At 37.8% G+C, this 16,206-nt stretch overlaps 1 protein-coding gene across 1 annotated transcript in view; it reads right to left on the bottom strand.

Moving 5' to 3' along the window:
* The window catches only part of LOC126475285 (alanine--glyoxylate aminotransferase-like), a 98,728-nt gene extending 83,781 nt beyond the window's left edge, over nt 1-14,947 (bottom strand). Inside the window, exon 1 of the mRNA XM_050103042.1 lies at nt 14,675-14,947. Within this exon, the coding sequence (XP_049958999.1) occupies nt 14,675-14,830 (156 nt within the window). The 5' untranslated portion in view covers nt 14,831-14,947. The remainder of the gene's footprint in view (nt 1-14,674) is intronic.
* Between the last annotated feature and the right edge of the window lie 1,259 nt (nt 14,948-16,206).

The raw sequence follows: 16,206 nt of genomic DNA on the forward strand, positions 1-16,206 counted from the left end.
CCCTGAAAAACTATGAAGCTCACATTATACTAATTACAAAAAGATATTTAGAATCCAAAATTGAAAGCAGCGAGATTTTTGGGGAAAATTTAAGTGTATATTGAAATGACAGGCTCATGGTAAATGGAGGTGGTATTTTTGTTGCAGTAAATGAGAAACTCAAATCTACCAAAACTGAAATTGGAATGGTATGCACACTTAGCGTCGAGTGTGGTCATAAACTTATAGTCAAAACTTCTTATTGACCAGCAGACTCAGTCCCAGATTAACCAAAAACTTTAGAGGGAAACTAGGTTCACTAGTAAGTAAGTTCCCCAATCATACTGTAATCATGGGAGGAAACTTTAATCATCAAACAATTAACTGAAAAAATTACAATTTTGTAAGTAGTGGGAATGGCAAGATGTCATGTAAACCATTATTGAATTATTTCTCTGAGAACTACCTAGAACAGATTGTTTAACACTTTCACACCTGAGCCCAATGCTGACTTGTGTGCCCAGCAAGCTGAGCATTTTTCATTATTTTTAGAATCCAATAATTTTTTAAGCTGTAATGCTAGAGGTAAAAACTTTTTATCTTTTTGCAGACTAATGTGTCATCTTTTTGAAGAAATAGGTTGTGGCTGGCAAAAGAACGAAACAAATTATTGATACCAAAAAATATTACTATATATTTTCAGATTTTGAAAAATGTGAAACATTGAATGTAAGACACATAATTTGTTTTTGAGTGGTATTCCCTGAAACATTACGGTATACATCAAGTGACATTACCCGCTTGACACCACCAACATGTCTCTTTCCTTTCTCACTTGCCAGTCTGCGCTTTGATCCCTTCTGAACAAATTTTACAAACCTGTGAAGGGTTTGCTTTCTTCTCCATCACTGGGATCTTCTATACAAAATGTCTTCCCTACAGTCTGTCATTGATTGGACTATTTACAGGCTCAGTTTCCTTGTGTGCTCTTTTCACAAGAGACTCGCCAACCTGTAGAAGAAATATCTTCAGACTACATTTTTTTTCCTGTCTTCAACGTTTCTTGTCTGCTTGTACAATACATATGCATTTGTGAGACACATCACAAACATATGAAAAAACAACTCTTTCCACCATTTGAACTGCTTCCTGCCAAATGGATAGTAAGCAACCATCTGATCAAAATGATCCACTTCCGTTTTATAAGTATTGTAGTCCAACACTACATCTGGTTTCATTTTGTTGATGCAGCCCTGTTTAGTATGCACTGACACTTTTGACATCGTGGCCTCTTGACAAGTTGAAAGCATCAACAGATCCCTTGTATCTTTCCACTTTAAGCAAAGTTAAGTGTTCTCGCCTCATAAAAATCATTTCCCCTCTCTTTATCTTCTTTTTCACAATGGTATCTTTGGGAAGGTGGTCAAATACTGCAGGAGAGTAATATCTGTCCTTGAAGACAGTATGGCCTTTGCTGAAATATTTTGAAAGTAGTCTGTCTAAGAGTGGTATAACACCACTCTCTTCAGATCCTTTTCCCATGTACACTTATAAGTTCAAGCAATAGCCAGTCTTTGCATCACATACCATAAATAATTTCACACCATATTTATCAGGTTTATTTCTCATATAAACTCTGAAGTGAATTCTTCCTCTGAACCCACACATACCTTAATCAATAGTCAATTGTTGGGAGGGAGCATATGATAACTGACATGATCAAACCATACTGTCATAAAACATTCTAATTTTGAATAGTTGGTCATAATTCTGTTGCCCTTTAGGTTTGTAATTTTCATTATGGTTCAAGTGCAAGTTTGACAGAATTGCTTTGAATCTGTCCATGCTCATTATGCTAGGAGCAAACGATGAAGAAAGCATGTACTTTGTCGACCAATAATCATGCAATGATGACTTTTTCACAAGAAACATGTGTAAAATAATAGCAAGAAAAGAATAAATGTCATTCAGCTTCACAGGCTGCCACTTAGCAAATAAACTGTTTGTATTTAAAGATTTATTCCTTCTCATTTTATTGAAGATACTTGCTGCATATATATTAGTTTCAGTTTTGATTGTTTTCTTCTCCTTCATCTTCGCAGATGGATCACTTAGGACCATGCATAATCAACATTTGTTGGTCTTCCTTTTCACCCAGTATTCCTTCATAAGCAACGAATGGGCTAGCTTTCATTGTGTATGATGTGTCGACAGAAGTGCCGACACAGTGTTATTTTGAGGGGGCCGATATGCAAGCTATAATCTCCCACAGAATATCGTGAAGTCTGAAACAGGACGCTCAATAAATGCTTTAAAGAAAAGTACGTTGCTTTTGGAATACTTAACTTTAATCTATCCTTGTTGTATACAACGTTCTTGTTGAGACATGCTCTAGACGATAATTATCAATTGCTATGTAAGGCTAATGGCGCCTTGCTAGGTCGTAGCCATGGACTTAGCTGAAGGCTATTCTAACTATCTGCTCGGCTAATGAGCGATGCTTCGTCCGTGTAGTTGCTAGCAATGTCGTCCGTACAACTGGGTGAGTGCTATTCCGTATCTCGAGACCTGCCTTGTGGTGGCGCTCGGTCTGCGATCACACAGTGGAGACACGTGGGTCCGACATGTACTAATGGACCGCGGCTGATTTTAAGCTACCACCTAGCAAGTGTGGTGTCTGGCGGTGACACCACAGTGTAGACAACATATGTCGGTTAGTTTTTTTCTCTTCTTCCTCAAAACCCCGTATGTTTGTGATTTTTCTGATTTCATTTCTGTCATGTAGATTTGGAGACCCTAATTCTCTCAGGTCTTTTTCCATCTGTTTGTACCAGTTCGGTCTTGTAGTTTTGTTCTTTAAAAATATATGGATTATTTTGACTTCTTTGGACTTCTTTGGACTTCTTTGAGTCCATTCTTTCTAAATGCCCCATGAATTGGATTCTTCTCATGCACATTGTGTCTGTTATTTTGGAGATATTTTTATATATTTCTGCATTGGTTTTTGGATAATGCACACCATCTTTAGTTCTTGGTCCTAGGATTTTCCTCATTATTTTACATTATTTCACTTCTAATTCCCCTTTTAGTGTTCTGTGTTGAAGGTTTAGTGTCTCAGATGCGTAGAGAGCTTCGGGTTCAATTACTGTTGTGTAGTATTGTATTTTGCAGGTCCATGAGAGACTCTTTTGTTGTAAATGTTTTTTGTTAACTGAAACACCGTCTCCATTTTATGGACTCTTGATCTAACAGATTTCTTTTCATTACAATTTTCTGCAATCCATTCACCTAAATATTTAAATTCTTTTATTCGAGAGACGTGGTTATTACCAATTTTGAGATCAGAAGGTGCATCTTTGATGTCAGTCATAAATTTTGTTTTTTCAAATGAAATTTGTAATCCTATTTTTGCTACCTGCTCTTGTAATAATTCTAGCTGTTTCTGTGCATCGGGTATGTCTTGGGTGATCAGTGCCATTTTGTCAGCAAATGCTAAACAGTCTAATTCTATGATTATATACTTGATTGTTTTCATAATTTCATCTATCATAAAAACACTGAAATTATCGTAAGCACTTGAGTTTCCATTTATTTGTGCAGTAGCTCCACTATGTTCCACAAAAACAGGAACATTCAGCAAAACATTGTCTCCTGTCCACACTGTATCTTCGTCTTCATTTCGAGAGCGCTGTAACTTTTTGGGTGGCAGAGGAGTTTCAAATTCAGTGGCAATTTTAAGGCAATACTCTTGTTCACTTATTTCATCAGCATTGCACACAAAGAGAAAACCAAATAAAACCTCAGTAAACACATATTTTTAACTTCAACAGCTTACCAACAGTAAATGTTTCATTATTATCTGAAACACTTTCCCATTCTTCAATATCTCCTTCAGAACCAGAATCGTCTACAACTTCTTCTTCTAGGAGAGCTAAAATACCTTCATCCTTCAGTCTTTCACACATGATGTACCTAATTCACTTAGAAAAAACTCATGCACACTAACTGTCACTAGATTATTAAAACAAAAACTAACTGTGATGATAAAGTATACCAGACATCAATTCAACCTGATATTCTAAATGTTCATTTTGTCAGTCCTCAATCAGGTAACAGCATAATGGAGAATGTGAGTAGGGCAGAGGCACTGCTGCCAGAAATAAACAGTAAGCAGACAGACAGCTTTCACTGGACTTGTGTAACTGAGAAGATGGTCAATGAATCAATAGCTAAGCTCAGTAATTCTAGAGCAGAGGATTACTATTGTCTCTCAAATTACAGAAATCAAATTGTAACACCACTGACTAAAATAATCAACAAAATTTTAAATGAAGGTAATTATCTAGAATGTTTAAAAATATCTGTAGTTAAACCAGTAGATAAAAATGGAGATATAGCATCACCATATAACTATTGACCAATATCACCTATACCCATGACATCAAAAATAATAGAATATTGTATGCATAAACAGACGAGTCAATACTTTGAACATAATGATATACTCACCTCCTCACAGTATGGTTTGAGATACAGCATTTCTACAGTCAAAGCAGTTGAGATAATGGTAGCAAAAATATACAATTGTTTTGAAAATAAAGATATTATCTGTGCAACACTGTTGAACCTCGGGAAAGCTTTTTGAAATGGTCTCTCACAATATTCTCGTAGAAAAACTCTACCACTATGGAGTGAGAGAGAATGCTCTATGCCTAATGCAGTCATACTTGGACAACAGAAAACAGTTAGTTAAGGTAAATAATCAAATGTAAGAATGTCTCCCAGTTGTAAAGGGCATAACTCAAGGATCTGTTCTTGGACCTTTCCTTTTCATTATTTATATAAATGATTCACCTGCAGTTGTACCATGTGATGCAATGCTATATGCTGATGACACAACACTCATCACATGTGATACAAATCTTGAAAATGTGCAACACAGAATGGCAGGGGCAATGGTGAGGTGCACTACTTGGTTTGAGGCAAATGTACTGCAGAAGAATGATAGTAAAACTGAAACTATTGTATTCAATCTGAATGCTCCCAGTCATGATAACAAAACAGTAAAATTATTAGGTTTTCATATAGATCAAAAGCTCAGCTGGGATACTCACACAGGGAAGATATGTGGCAAATTGGCACATGCCATATATATTCTGTACAAGCTGAGGAGCAGTGTCAGTAAAGAACTTCTGTTGTGGTATATGCATATTTTGCATTCTTCCATTCGTATAATATTGTGAGGCAATTCCATAGGCTCAAAATTAGTGTTTAAAAGGCAAAAGGAAGCCATAAGATGCATAGCAGAACTTAGCCCATATGAATCATGTCGAGATTATTTTAAGAAACTAAATATAATGACAGTGCCTAGCCTGCATATTTACAACTGCCTTGTCTTTGTTAAAGAGAATATGAGTAAATTTGACTTAAGCAGAACAGTTCATGACCAAAAGAAGTGGACATACATTTAATATGCCATATGATAGGCTTGCAGAGACACATAGCAGTTACAAATATCTTCGTCCTGTCTACTTCAAAAAATTACCTGAAAATGCCTACACAGTGCCAGTAATTAAATTTAAAAGTAGTTTTTTGAGGTGGATCAAAAGTAAAGTAATTTACTCTGCTCAAGAGTTCCTTGAGTATGTGACAAATGACCCACTTTCCTTATGAGAATGAACTATAAATTAACTGCAAACTATACATATGCCACACTGCGCAACTGTTTTATTACTGTTTCATGTACTTATTATTAATTATCTGTTTTATTTTTTATTTGTCATTCACTGAACTCCGTAATTCATTTATCTTGTAATTGATCTACTAGGAAACTTCTTGTTGTTATTGACATTTGCACAAATATGTATTGCATCCATCTTGGATTATTATATTGCAGTTAATAACATTTGTCATGTCAAAGTTTATATTATTATTATTGTTATCATAATTATGTTAATACTGAAGACACTAATTGCACATAAATATGCTCAATGGTGGAATAAAACATTTGCATTTGTATGCATTTGTATTTGTAGATACAAATGCGAAAAACGCAGGAATTTTTGAAGTCGAAATTCACCCTACATGCATGCAAAAAGTGTAAGAAACACTCAACAGATGGCAGCACATGATGCAGGAAGCTCAACGGACACAATAACATGTGATGGAAACCCTACCAAATTAGAAGACAGTGAAAATTCTACAGCTGACTGCCATCCGAGTTGCACTTGGACTCTGGACACTCAGCAATATCAATAAGCCCAAGTCACACTCGGGTTCCGTCAAGAAAGTGTTAAAAGCCCACTCTTGATGGAAATACAAGGTGCGGCAATTAAATAACAAAATTGCCCACTTCCAATAATGTAACCACCTGGGAGTAGGTTAGTACTGGATTGCAGTTGACCTTGAACCTTCAAGATCAATCACCATCTGTTTCATCTTTATATTTGATTTAGTTTGCTTTTGAGCCTTGTTTGTATAGGATGTTGTTCTGTAGTAGTCCGTGAGAATGGTGAACTTAAAAACTGAACAGTGCATTAACTTCAAATTCCTGATGAAATTATAAGTCACCAGCAGTATGTTTTCTATTTTAAAGGAGGTGTTTGGTAATAATCCTTGGGTTTTTGAATTGCACAAATGATTTTCAGAAGGTTGCAGAGGGGTTGAAAGATGATAAACATTCCATTCAATCTGAGAGTTCAAGAACTGAAGCAAATGTTCATAAAACTAATGAAATTGTGTGGAATGAGTGACATCTGAGCATTGAGATGATTATGGACCTGCTAAACAAAATCAAAAAGACAGCAAGACCAATTTTGTATGATGAATTACACATGACAAAAGTTTGCACAAAACTGGTTCTGAAAAACCTCTCTCAGGAACATAAAGATTACTATTAGAAGAATATTTGCTCTGGTGTCACAGAATAGTTCAATGGAGAAGTAGACATGCTCACACATGTCATGATGTGTAATGAAACATGGTTCTTTCAGTATGTCCCAGAAACAAAGTGTCAATCACTGCACTGGAAGACTCCCACATTGCCAAGAATGAAAAAAGTACAGATGAGCAACTTGAAACTAAGGCAATGCTGGTAGTTTTTTCTTATATCAGGAAAGTTATCATGATTGAATGGGTGCCTGAGGTCAAACCATTAATCAGAAACACTACTAGGATGTCCTAACACAGAGACAAGGGCATTGTCAGGAGTGCCCCAGGGAACTGTGATGGGACTGCTGTTCTCTCTGTATACATAAATGATTTGGCAGATAGGGTGGGCAGCAATCTTGGATTGTTTGATGATGATGCCATGGTGTACAATCAGGTGTTGAAGCTGAGTGACTGCGGGAAGGTACAAGATAACTTAGACCAAATTTCCAGTTGGTGTGATGAATGGCAGCCAGCCCTAAATGTGGGAAAATGTAAGTTAATGCGGATGAGTAGGAAGATTAAACATATAATGTTTGGATACAGTATCACTAGTGACGTGCTTGACACAGACAAATCATTCAAATATCTGTGCATAACACTGCAAAGTGATATGCGATGAAATGAGCATGTGAGAACTATGGTAGGTGAAGGTGAATGCTCAACTTTGGTTTATTGGGAGAATTTTAGGAAAGTAGTTCACCTGTAAAGGAGACCACATATGGAACACTGGTGCAACCTATTCTTGAATATTGCTTGAGTGTTTGGGACTCATACCAGGTCTGATTGAAGGAAGACATCGAAACAGTCCAGAAGTGCGCAGCTAGATTTGTTACCAGCAGGTTTGAACAACGTGTAAGTGTTATAGAGATGCTTTAGGAACTCAAATGGGAATCCCTGGAGGTAAGGTAAACAACGTTTTGAGAAACATTACTGAGAAAGTTTAGAGACCTGTCATTTGAAGCTGATTGCCAAACAATTTTACTGCTGCCAACATACATTGTGGGTAAGGACCATGAAGATAAGATTGAGAAATTAGGGCTCATGTGGAGGCATACAGACAGGCATTTTTCCCTTGCTCTATTCATGAGGGAAACAGGAAAGGAAATGAAAAGTAGGGGTACGGGATAAGCTTTGCTACATACTGTACCGTGGCTTGCAGAGTATCTATGTAGATGTAGAAGTAGAAAGTCCAGATTTGTGGAAGAATAAGGCTTGGATTCTGAATCAGGACCACACACCAGCCCATAGTGTGATATCTGTGAAACATGTTTTAGCAGACAAGTGTATTCCTGCGCTCAGACATCCTCTGTATCCACCAGATACACCTGTGACTTTTATCTGTTCTGAAAAATGAAAAGTGCATTGAAGAGAATGCATTTTCAGTTTGTTGAATAGGCAAAAACAAAAATAGTAGAGTTGTCAAAGGGAGTGAGAATGGATGACCTGCAGCATTGCTTTGAACAATGGAAGAGATGTATGCAGCAGTTTATAGATAGCACAATGGTGTATGTCAAAGAAGATAAAAGCTAATTGTAAATCTGTTTGCAATATGTCACATTCCTGACATCAGTCTCATTATTTAATTGCCACAGTTCATTTATTTTATCTCCTGACATCAGTCTCATTATTTAATTGCCACAGTTCATGTATTTTATCTAATAGCAACACATAGACCTGACCTCTTTGTGGATTTCCACGTGTATCTGGCATCAGTGAGCATGATGCAGTTGTAGCGGTAATGATTACAAAGGTATGAAGAGCAGCTAAAACAAATAGAAGGACTCATATTTTCAACAAACTAGATGTGGGAGGAGTACCAGTTTATCTGCCAGCAAGAAAATCACAACACTTATCATATAGTTGAACCATGGATCAGATTTAGAAAAGTAGTTGAACATGCACTTGACTGATATGTACCTACCAGAATAGTTCATGATATACACTGCAAAGAAAATTCTAAAGAAGGAGAGGCTACTACAGAATAGACGTAAATCATGACATAGGGAGATGCTGAATGAAACACATTTGGCTCCCATGAAAGCAATGCATGAAGCCTTCAATGACTACCATAGTGGAATATTATTGAAGGATCTCTCTCACAAAACCCAAAAAAATTGTGGTTGTTTGTAAAAGCTATTCGTTGTGGCAGATTTGATGTCCAGACACATCATGGGCAAGAGAGGTACTGAAACTGAAGGTAGAAAATAAAAAGCAGAAATGACTAACTCTATTTTCAAGTGTTTCTTTATAAATGAAAATCCAAGGATATTGCCCCAGTTTAATTCACACATCTCCAAAAAGTTGAATGACATAGATATTAGTGTCAACGGTTTTGAGAAACAGTAGAAATCATTAAAACTAAACAAATATCCATGATCCGACTGGCTCACTATCAGATTTGAAGCTGAGTTATCGCTCCTTTTAACCATAATCCTCTGTAGATCCCTCAAACAAAAAACTGTGCCTAGTAGTGGGAAGAAAGCACAAGTCACTCCAGTCTACAAAAAGGGTAGTAGAAGTGATTCACAAAACTACTGTACATTGTCCTTGACATTCATTTGTTGTAGAATCTTAGAACAAATTCTGAGGTCAAATGTCATGAGATGTCTTGAACAAAATGATCTCCTTCATACCTGCCAGCATAGATTACAAAAACAGAGATCTTGTGACACACAACTCATATTTTTCTCATTACAACCTGAATACCATGGACCAAGACAATCAAGTAGATGCAATATTTCTCAGTTTCCAAACAGCATTTGACAGAATACCCCCATCTACACTTGTTATTGAAAGTATGGTCATATGAGGTAGCAAGCAAAATTGGTGACTGGATTTTTTGTCAGGGGCGATGCAGCATGTTATCTTGGATGGGAAATCATCAATGGATGGAGAAGTAACTTCCAGTGTGGCCCAGGGAAGTGTGCTGGGATTCTTGCTGGTCATATTGTATATCAGTGATTTTGTGGACAACACTAATAGTAACATACAGGAGTTTTCTATAATGAAGTAGCCTATTATCTAAGAAAAGCTACATACTTATTCATTCATATCTTCATAATATTTCGAAGTGGTACAAGGATTGGCAACTTACTTTAAATTTTCACAAACATAAAAATGTGTAATTTGGTGTCAACAACTCACAGCTGTTATCAGCCAACTCATAAAAACACCTGGGTGGAAGACTTCAGTTTGTTGGTGGGATACTATGGAAATGCAATCATTCTACAAAGGAGAGTGCCTAAAAACCACTCATGCAACCCAACCTGTGATATTATTCAAGTGTTTGGGACATGTGTCAAATAAACTAACAAGGAGTATTGATAAAATACAGAGAAGGGCAGCACAAATATATACAGATTTGTTTGACACGTAGGAGAGTTTCACAGAGATGCTGAAGAAACTGAACCGGTAGACTCTTGAAGACGACTGTAATATCAATGAGTCACTGTTGGAATCGGCCAACTCATACAGATACATGAGTGTAACAGTTTGTAGGGATATGAAGTGGACTGATCACATAGGCTAAGTCATGGGTAAGGCAGGTGGCACACTTTGGTTTATTGGTAGAATACTGGGGAAGTGCAAATGCGTCCACAAAGTAGATTGATGATATCAATATAATAGAAGGAAAAATTCCACGTGGGAAAAATTATATATAAAAACAAAGATGAGGTGTCTTACCGAACAAAAGCACTGGCAGGTCGATAGACACACAAACAAACACAAACATAACACAAAATTCAAGCTTTCGCAACAAGCTGTTGCCTCATCAGGAAAGAGGGAAGGAGAGGGGAAGACGAAAGGAAGTGGGTTTTAAGGGAGAGGGTAAGGAGTCATTCCAATCCCGGGAGCGGAAAGACTTACCTTAGGGGGAAAAAAGGACAGGTATACACTCGCACACACGCACATATCCATCCACACATACAGACACAAGCAAACATATTTAAAGACAAAGAGTTTGGGCAGAGATGTCAGTCGAGGCAGAAGTGTAGAGGCAAAGAAGTTGTTGAAAGACAGGTGAGGTATGAGTGGCGGCAACTTGAAATTAGCGGAGATTGAGGCCTGGCGGATGACAAGAAGAGAGGATATACTGAAGGGCAAGTTCCCATCTCCGGAGTTCGGATAGGTTGGTGTTGGTGGGAAGTATCCAGATAACCCGGACGGTGTAACACTGTGACAAGATGTGCTGGCTGTGCACCAAGGCATGTTTAGCCACAGGGTGATCCTCATTACCAACAAACACTGTCTGCCTGTGTCCATTCATGCGAATGGACAGTTTGTTGCACGTCCAGGGCCTCGCTGCGATGGAGCATTTCCTTTCACGCCGATCACCTGCCACCCTACCTAAAACCTCTTTCCTCATTACCTTAGCCAGCTTCATCCTGACCCACAACTTCTTCACTTTTGAAGGCCAGACATACCAACAATTAAAGGTAACAGCCATGGGTACCAGGATGGCCCCCTCGTACGCCAACCTATTCATGGGTCGCTTAGAGGAAGCCTTCTTGGTTACCCAAGTCTGCCAACCCAAAGTTTGGTACAGATTTATTGATGACATCTTCATGATCTGGACTCACAGTGAAGAAGAACTCCAGAATTTCCTCTCCAACCTCAACTCCTTTGGTTCCATCAGATTCACCTGGTCCTACTCCAAATCCCATGCCTTTCCTTGACGTTGACCTCCACCTGTCCAATGGCCAACTTCACACGTCCGTCCACATCAAACCCACCAACAAGCAACAGTACCTCCATTATGACAGCTGCCACCCATTCCACATCAAACAGTCCCTTCCCTACAGCCTAGGTCTTCATGGCAAACGAATCTGCTCCAGTCTGGAATCCCTGAATCATTACACCAACAACCTGAAAACAGCTTTCGCATCCCGCAACTACCCTCCCGACCTGGTACAGAAGCAAATAACCAGAGCCACTTCCTCGTCCCCTCAAACCCAGAATCCCCCACAGAAGAACCACAAAAGTGCCCCACTTGTGACAGGATACTTTCCGGGACTGGACCAGACTCTGAATGTGGCTCTCCAGCAGGGATACGACTTCCTCAAATCCTGCACTGAAATGAGATCCATCCTTCATTAAATCCTCCCCACTCCGCCAAGAGTGTCTTTCCGCCATCCACCTAACCTTCATAACCTGTTAGTTCATCCCTATGAAATCCCCAAACCACCTTCCCTACCCTCTGGCTCCTATCCTTGTAACCGCCCCCGATGCAAAACCTGTCCCATGCAACCTCCCACCACCACCTACTCCAGTCCTGTAACCCGGAAGGTGTACACGATCAAAGGCAGAGCCACGTGTGAAAGCACCCACGTGATTTACCAACTGACCTGCCTACACTGTGATGCATTCTATGTGGGAATGACCAGCAACAAACTGTCCATTCGCATGAATGGACACAGGCAGACAGTGTTTGTTGGTAATGAGGATCACCCTGTGGCTAAACATGCCTTGGTGCACAGCCAGCACATCTTGGCACAGTGTTACACCGTCCGGGTTATCTGGATACTTCCCACCAACACCAACCTATCCAAACTCCGGAGATGGGAACTTGCCCTTCAGTATATCCTCTCTTCTCGTCATCCGCCAGGCCTCAATCTCCGCTAATTTCAAGTTGCCGCCACTCATACCTCACCTGTCTTTCAACAACTTCTTTGCCTCTACACTTCTGCCTCGACTGACATCTCTGCCCAAACTCTTTGTCTTTAAATATGTCTGCATGTGTCTGTATGTGTGGATGGATATGTGCGTGTGTGCGAGTGTATACCTGTCCTTTTTTCCCCCTAAGGTAAGTCTTTCCGCTCCCGGGATTGGAATGACTCCTTACCCTCTCCCTTAAAACCCACTTCCTTTCGTCTTCCCCTCTCCTTCCCTCTTTCCTGATGAGGCAACAGTTTGTTGTGAAAGCTTGAATTTTGTGTTATGTTTGTGTTTGTTTGTGTGTCTATCGACCTGCCAGCGCTTTTGTTCGGTAAGACACCTCATCTTTGTTTTTATATATAATTTTTCCCACAAAGTAGATTGGTTAGAAATCATTCATGTGCCTGGTTCTAGAATATTGCTCAAGTGTGTGGAACTGAACTGGAAGACTCTTGAAGATAGGACATAAAGTTTCACAAAAAAGTTTGTTAATTAAGTTTCAAGATGATGAGTCTAGGAATATACTATAATCCCCTAATTGCTCACAAAGGGATCATGAGAATAAGATTAGATTAATTGTTGCACACACAGACATTCAAAAAATCATTCCTCCTGCACTCTTTATGTGAATGGAAGTGAATGGAATGCGAAGGAACCCTAATAACTCATACAATGGGATGTAACCTCTACCTCTGGCTTGAAAAAGGATTCATCTGAAAGCTAGTGAAGTTTTCATTCTTTTTTGTGTGCATGTCCACAATTTTGCATTTCTGCTATTTGGTGAGTGGTCATATTTACTGCTAATTTATTTACATTCTGCCCAGAACTTCCTATGTGATATTTATAAAACTTAAAAGTATAACTGAACAGTGAAATCAATGTTCAGTTTTTCATTTATACAGTCCCATATGAGAGCATTCTTAAGCCATTGCCACTTCTTGTTTGTATTAGTGATGTGACAAAGCCACAAAACTCAAAATTAATGAACTATGCTGATAATATCTTCTTTCTTGCTTAGGACTGTACTGAAAAATTAGCAATTCAAAACAGTAAAGAAACCTTTGGTCCAATCACAGTATATTTTATCATGAATAAATTCCCATTGAATAAGGATACAACAGCTGTGATGAATAAAATTTTACATTATAATCCCTCCCAAGTGTGTGTAAATATCAAATCATCCTCTTCAAAAAAATTATTGACATACATTTCTATGCCTTGCAATGATTGACATCATACAGTAAATGAACAGAGCACCTGTAAAAATACTAGCTGCAATATTTACTTATTAAAATGTCTGACAACCATAATAATTCCTCCTGTCCAAAAACAAATCTACTGCCAAAGAACATACTTACATTTGCAATTTGAGACTAAGATTTGAGGAAGGGCACTGGCAGTCAACTGTCTCAAGCCCCAAAAGATGGTTGTTACAATTGCTAAGAACTATTCGATTAAGTGTAATTTACAAACTGTGTACTATTTGTATGTTTTTAGGATAAATATGTCTGTAAAAGAGAATGTATCACATAAAAAATGAATAGTAACATTAATTATCACAATACATGAACAAGATATGATTATCATAATATATCTGAGTTATGAAAAAGCTAGAAATCACAGCCCATTTGTTTCTGCAAAGACATTTCTTTAACAGGTGGCCTAATGATACAAAGCAACACCAGAGAAGTATTTAAGGACAAATTGAAATAGTTATTAATTAATAGATTTTTATAATTGCTCCAAGATTTCTAAACTTCATTTCTAAAGTACTATTTTGGCATTTTATTCAGTTACAGTACATTAGTGGTAGTAAATATTTATTTAATGGTATGTAATGTGGTATTTTTTACATTTAACTAACATAAATATACAAAAAAGATGATAAAGTGAAGATTGTATATATTGTTATGGGAAAATGAAGATTATTATCATCATTTTAAAAATGAGTCAAACATATGGAAAAAGACATACTGAGCAAAAGTGATGCAGTTTTAAATTGCTTATCAGTTACATATTTCAAAAAGCTACAATATACCATTTGCATGAACTCGACCCTGTAATAAGGAATTCTATTGCCTAATTTTACTGTCTTGTACATTACACTTACCTCATATGCTTCCTTATGAAGAGGACCAATTGTAGCCTGAGAGAGAGCATGAAGAACACGTGGAGTGCAGTTTGCAGGGCCAGCACTCATCATATACTTGTATGGGATAATCAGTGGTTTGCGGAGCCTGTCTGGGGGTGGTATTGTGCATTCCATGGTGGGAAGGAGTGGATCGCTGTGTGCTGGCAACAGAACTGACTGCTCTACACAACAGCTGAGCAGCTACTTCCCAGTTGCAGAAATAGTGCCTGCTGATAGGGTAACAGCAGATTTGTCCTTCAGATAAGACCCATTCTTTTCTGCCTTGCATCTAAGAAGATTAAGATAAGGAAAATGTGAAATTTAATGCTGACAAATGGTTGTTGATGAGCTCTACGTTATCATAGGTACATGCACACTCAGTACTCAGTTTTTGTTAAGTACCATCTGAACACAAAAACAGATTGTATTTAAAGATCATACTCTCATGAACTAACTTCAGTTTTCAGTATCTTCAATTCATTTTTAACAACAATTTGTGACACTGGTAAAAATTTACCTCCAGTATAACTGAAAAACAAGTGTACATAATAGTAAAATGAAAACAACATAGGAAGAAAACAAATTAATTCACATGTCTACTATAAAATCTGCACAGGGAAAGCATGGCTATCAACCTACATTTGTATTCACATTAGCAGCACTGTAACATAATAGGTTTTCCTTAGAAAATGATGGAAGGCTCCCTAAAAATAGCCATATTTTATATTTAATCAATAAATTTCAACTGTTTTCTGCATTTTCCCAAAGTAAAATAAAATTATACAGTTAAGAATACTTGGACTTCCTTGACATTTCAGTTACACACAGCTGATTTTTAGAAGATAAGATCTAGCCCATATCTTGCAAATTACATTTCTAGAAACCTGCAAAAAATTGTTTTCAGTAGGAACAACTTCCAGTAGAAACACTTCAAATACAGAACTGCTCCAAATGTCAGAACAGTATTTTCTTTCTTCAGAGAGGTACAATGTATTGTTTGGTTGAGATTGCAATGGGATGAGAGGTCACGTGATTCAGAGGAGGTTATGTGGAGGCAGAGAGGTAAGAATAAATGAAAAAGTATCAGTAAGAGTAAGGAGATAAAAGCACTGTGTCAGCTTCAGTTTGCAGGTGATAGAACAGGCAGAGTTAGGAGTAAAGCAGTGTTCAAGAGGAAGGGCAAATAAAATGTGGAAATAAATAATGTAATTAAGGAATAGAAAGAGAAGTGGAAGAGAAACATAAAAAAGGTAGAAAGAAAGGTATATAAACAAGTAATTGTTATCATTTCAATAGGTACCATGCATAAAAGTTAGGTGGGATAAATGCTAACAGAAACTGGGAAAGGAGGAGGGACAGTGCAGAATGAGAGGATATGTTGGAGGAAAAGTCCACATCTCAGTTTATTTATTTATTTTATTTATCTCTTGTTCCTGTGATCCATGTTGTGACAGTATCACAGGATATGGAACGTGTCAATTTTACAAGCTTTTGGCCAGAATTTATGGTAA

This window comes from Schistocerca serialis, chromosome 4, assembly GCF_023864345.2.
Source record: "Schistocerca serialis cubense isolate TAMUIC-IGC-003099 chromosome 4, iqSchSeri2.2, whole genome shotgun sequence".
In the NCBI taxonomy this organism is placed as follows: domain Eukaryota; kingdom Metazoa; phylum Arthropoda; class Insecta; order Orthoptera; family Acrididae; genus Schistocerca; species Schistocerca serialis.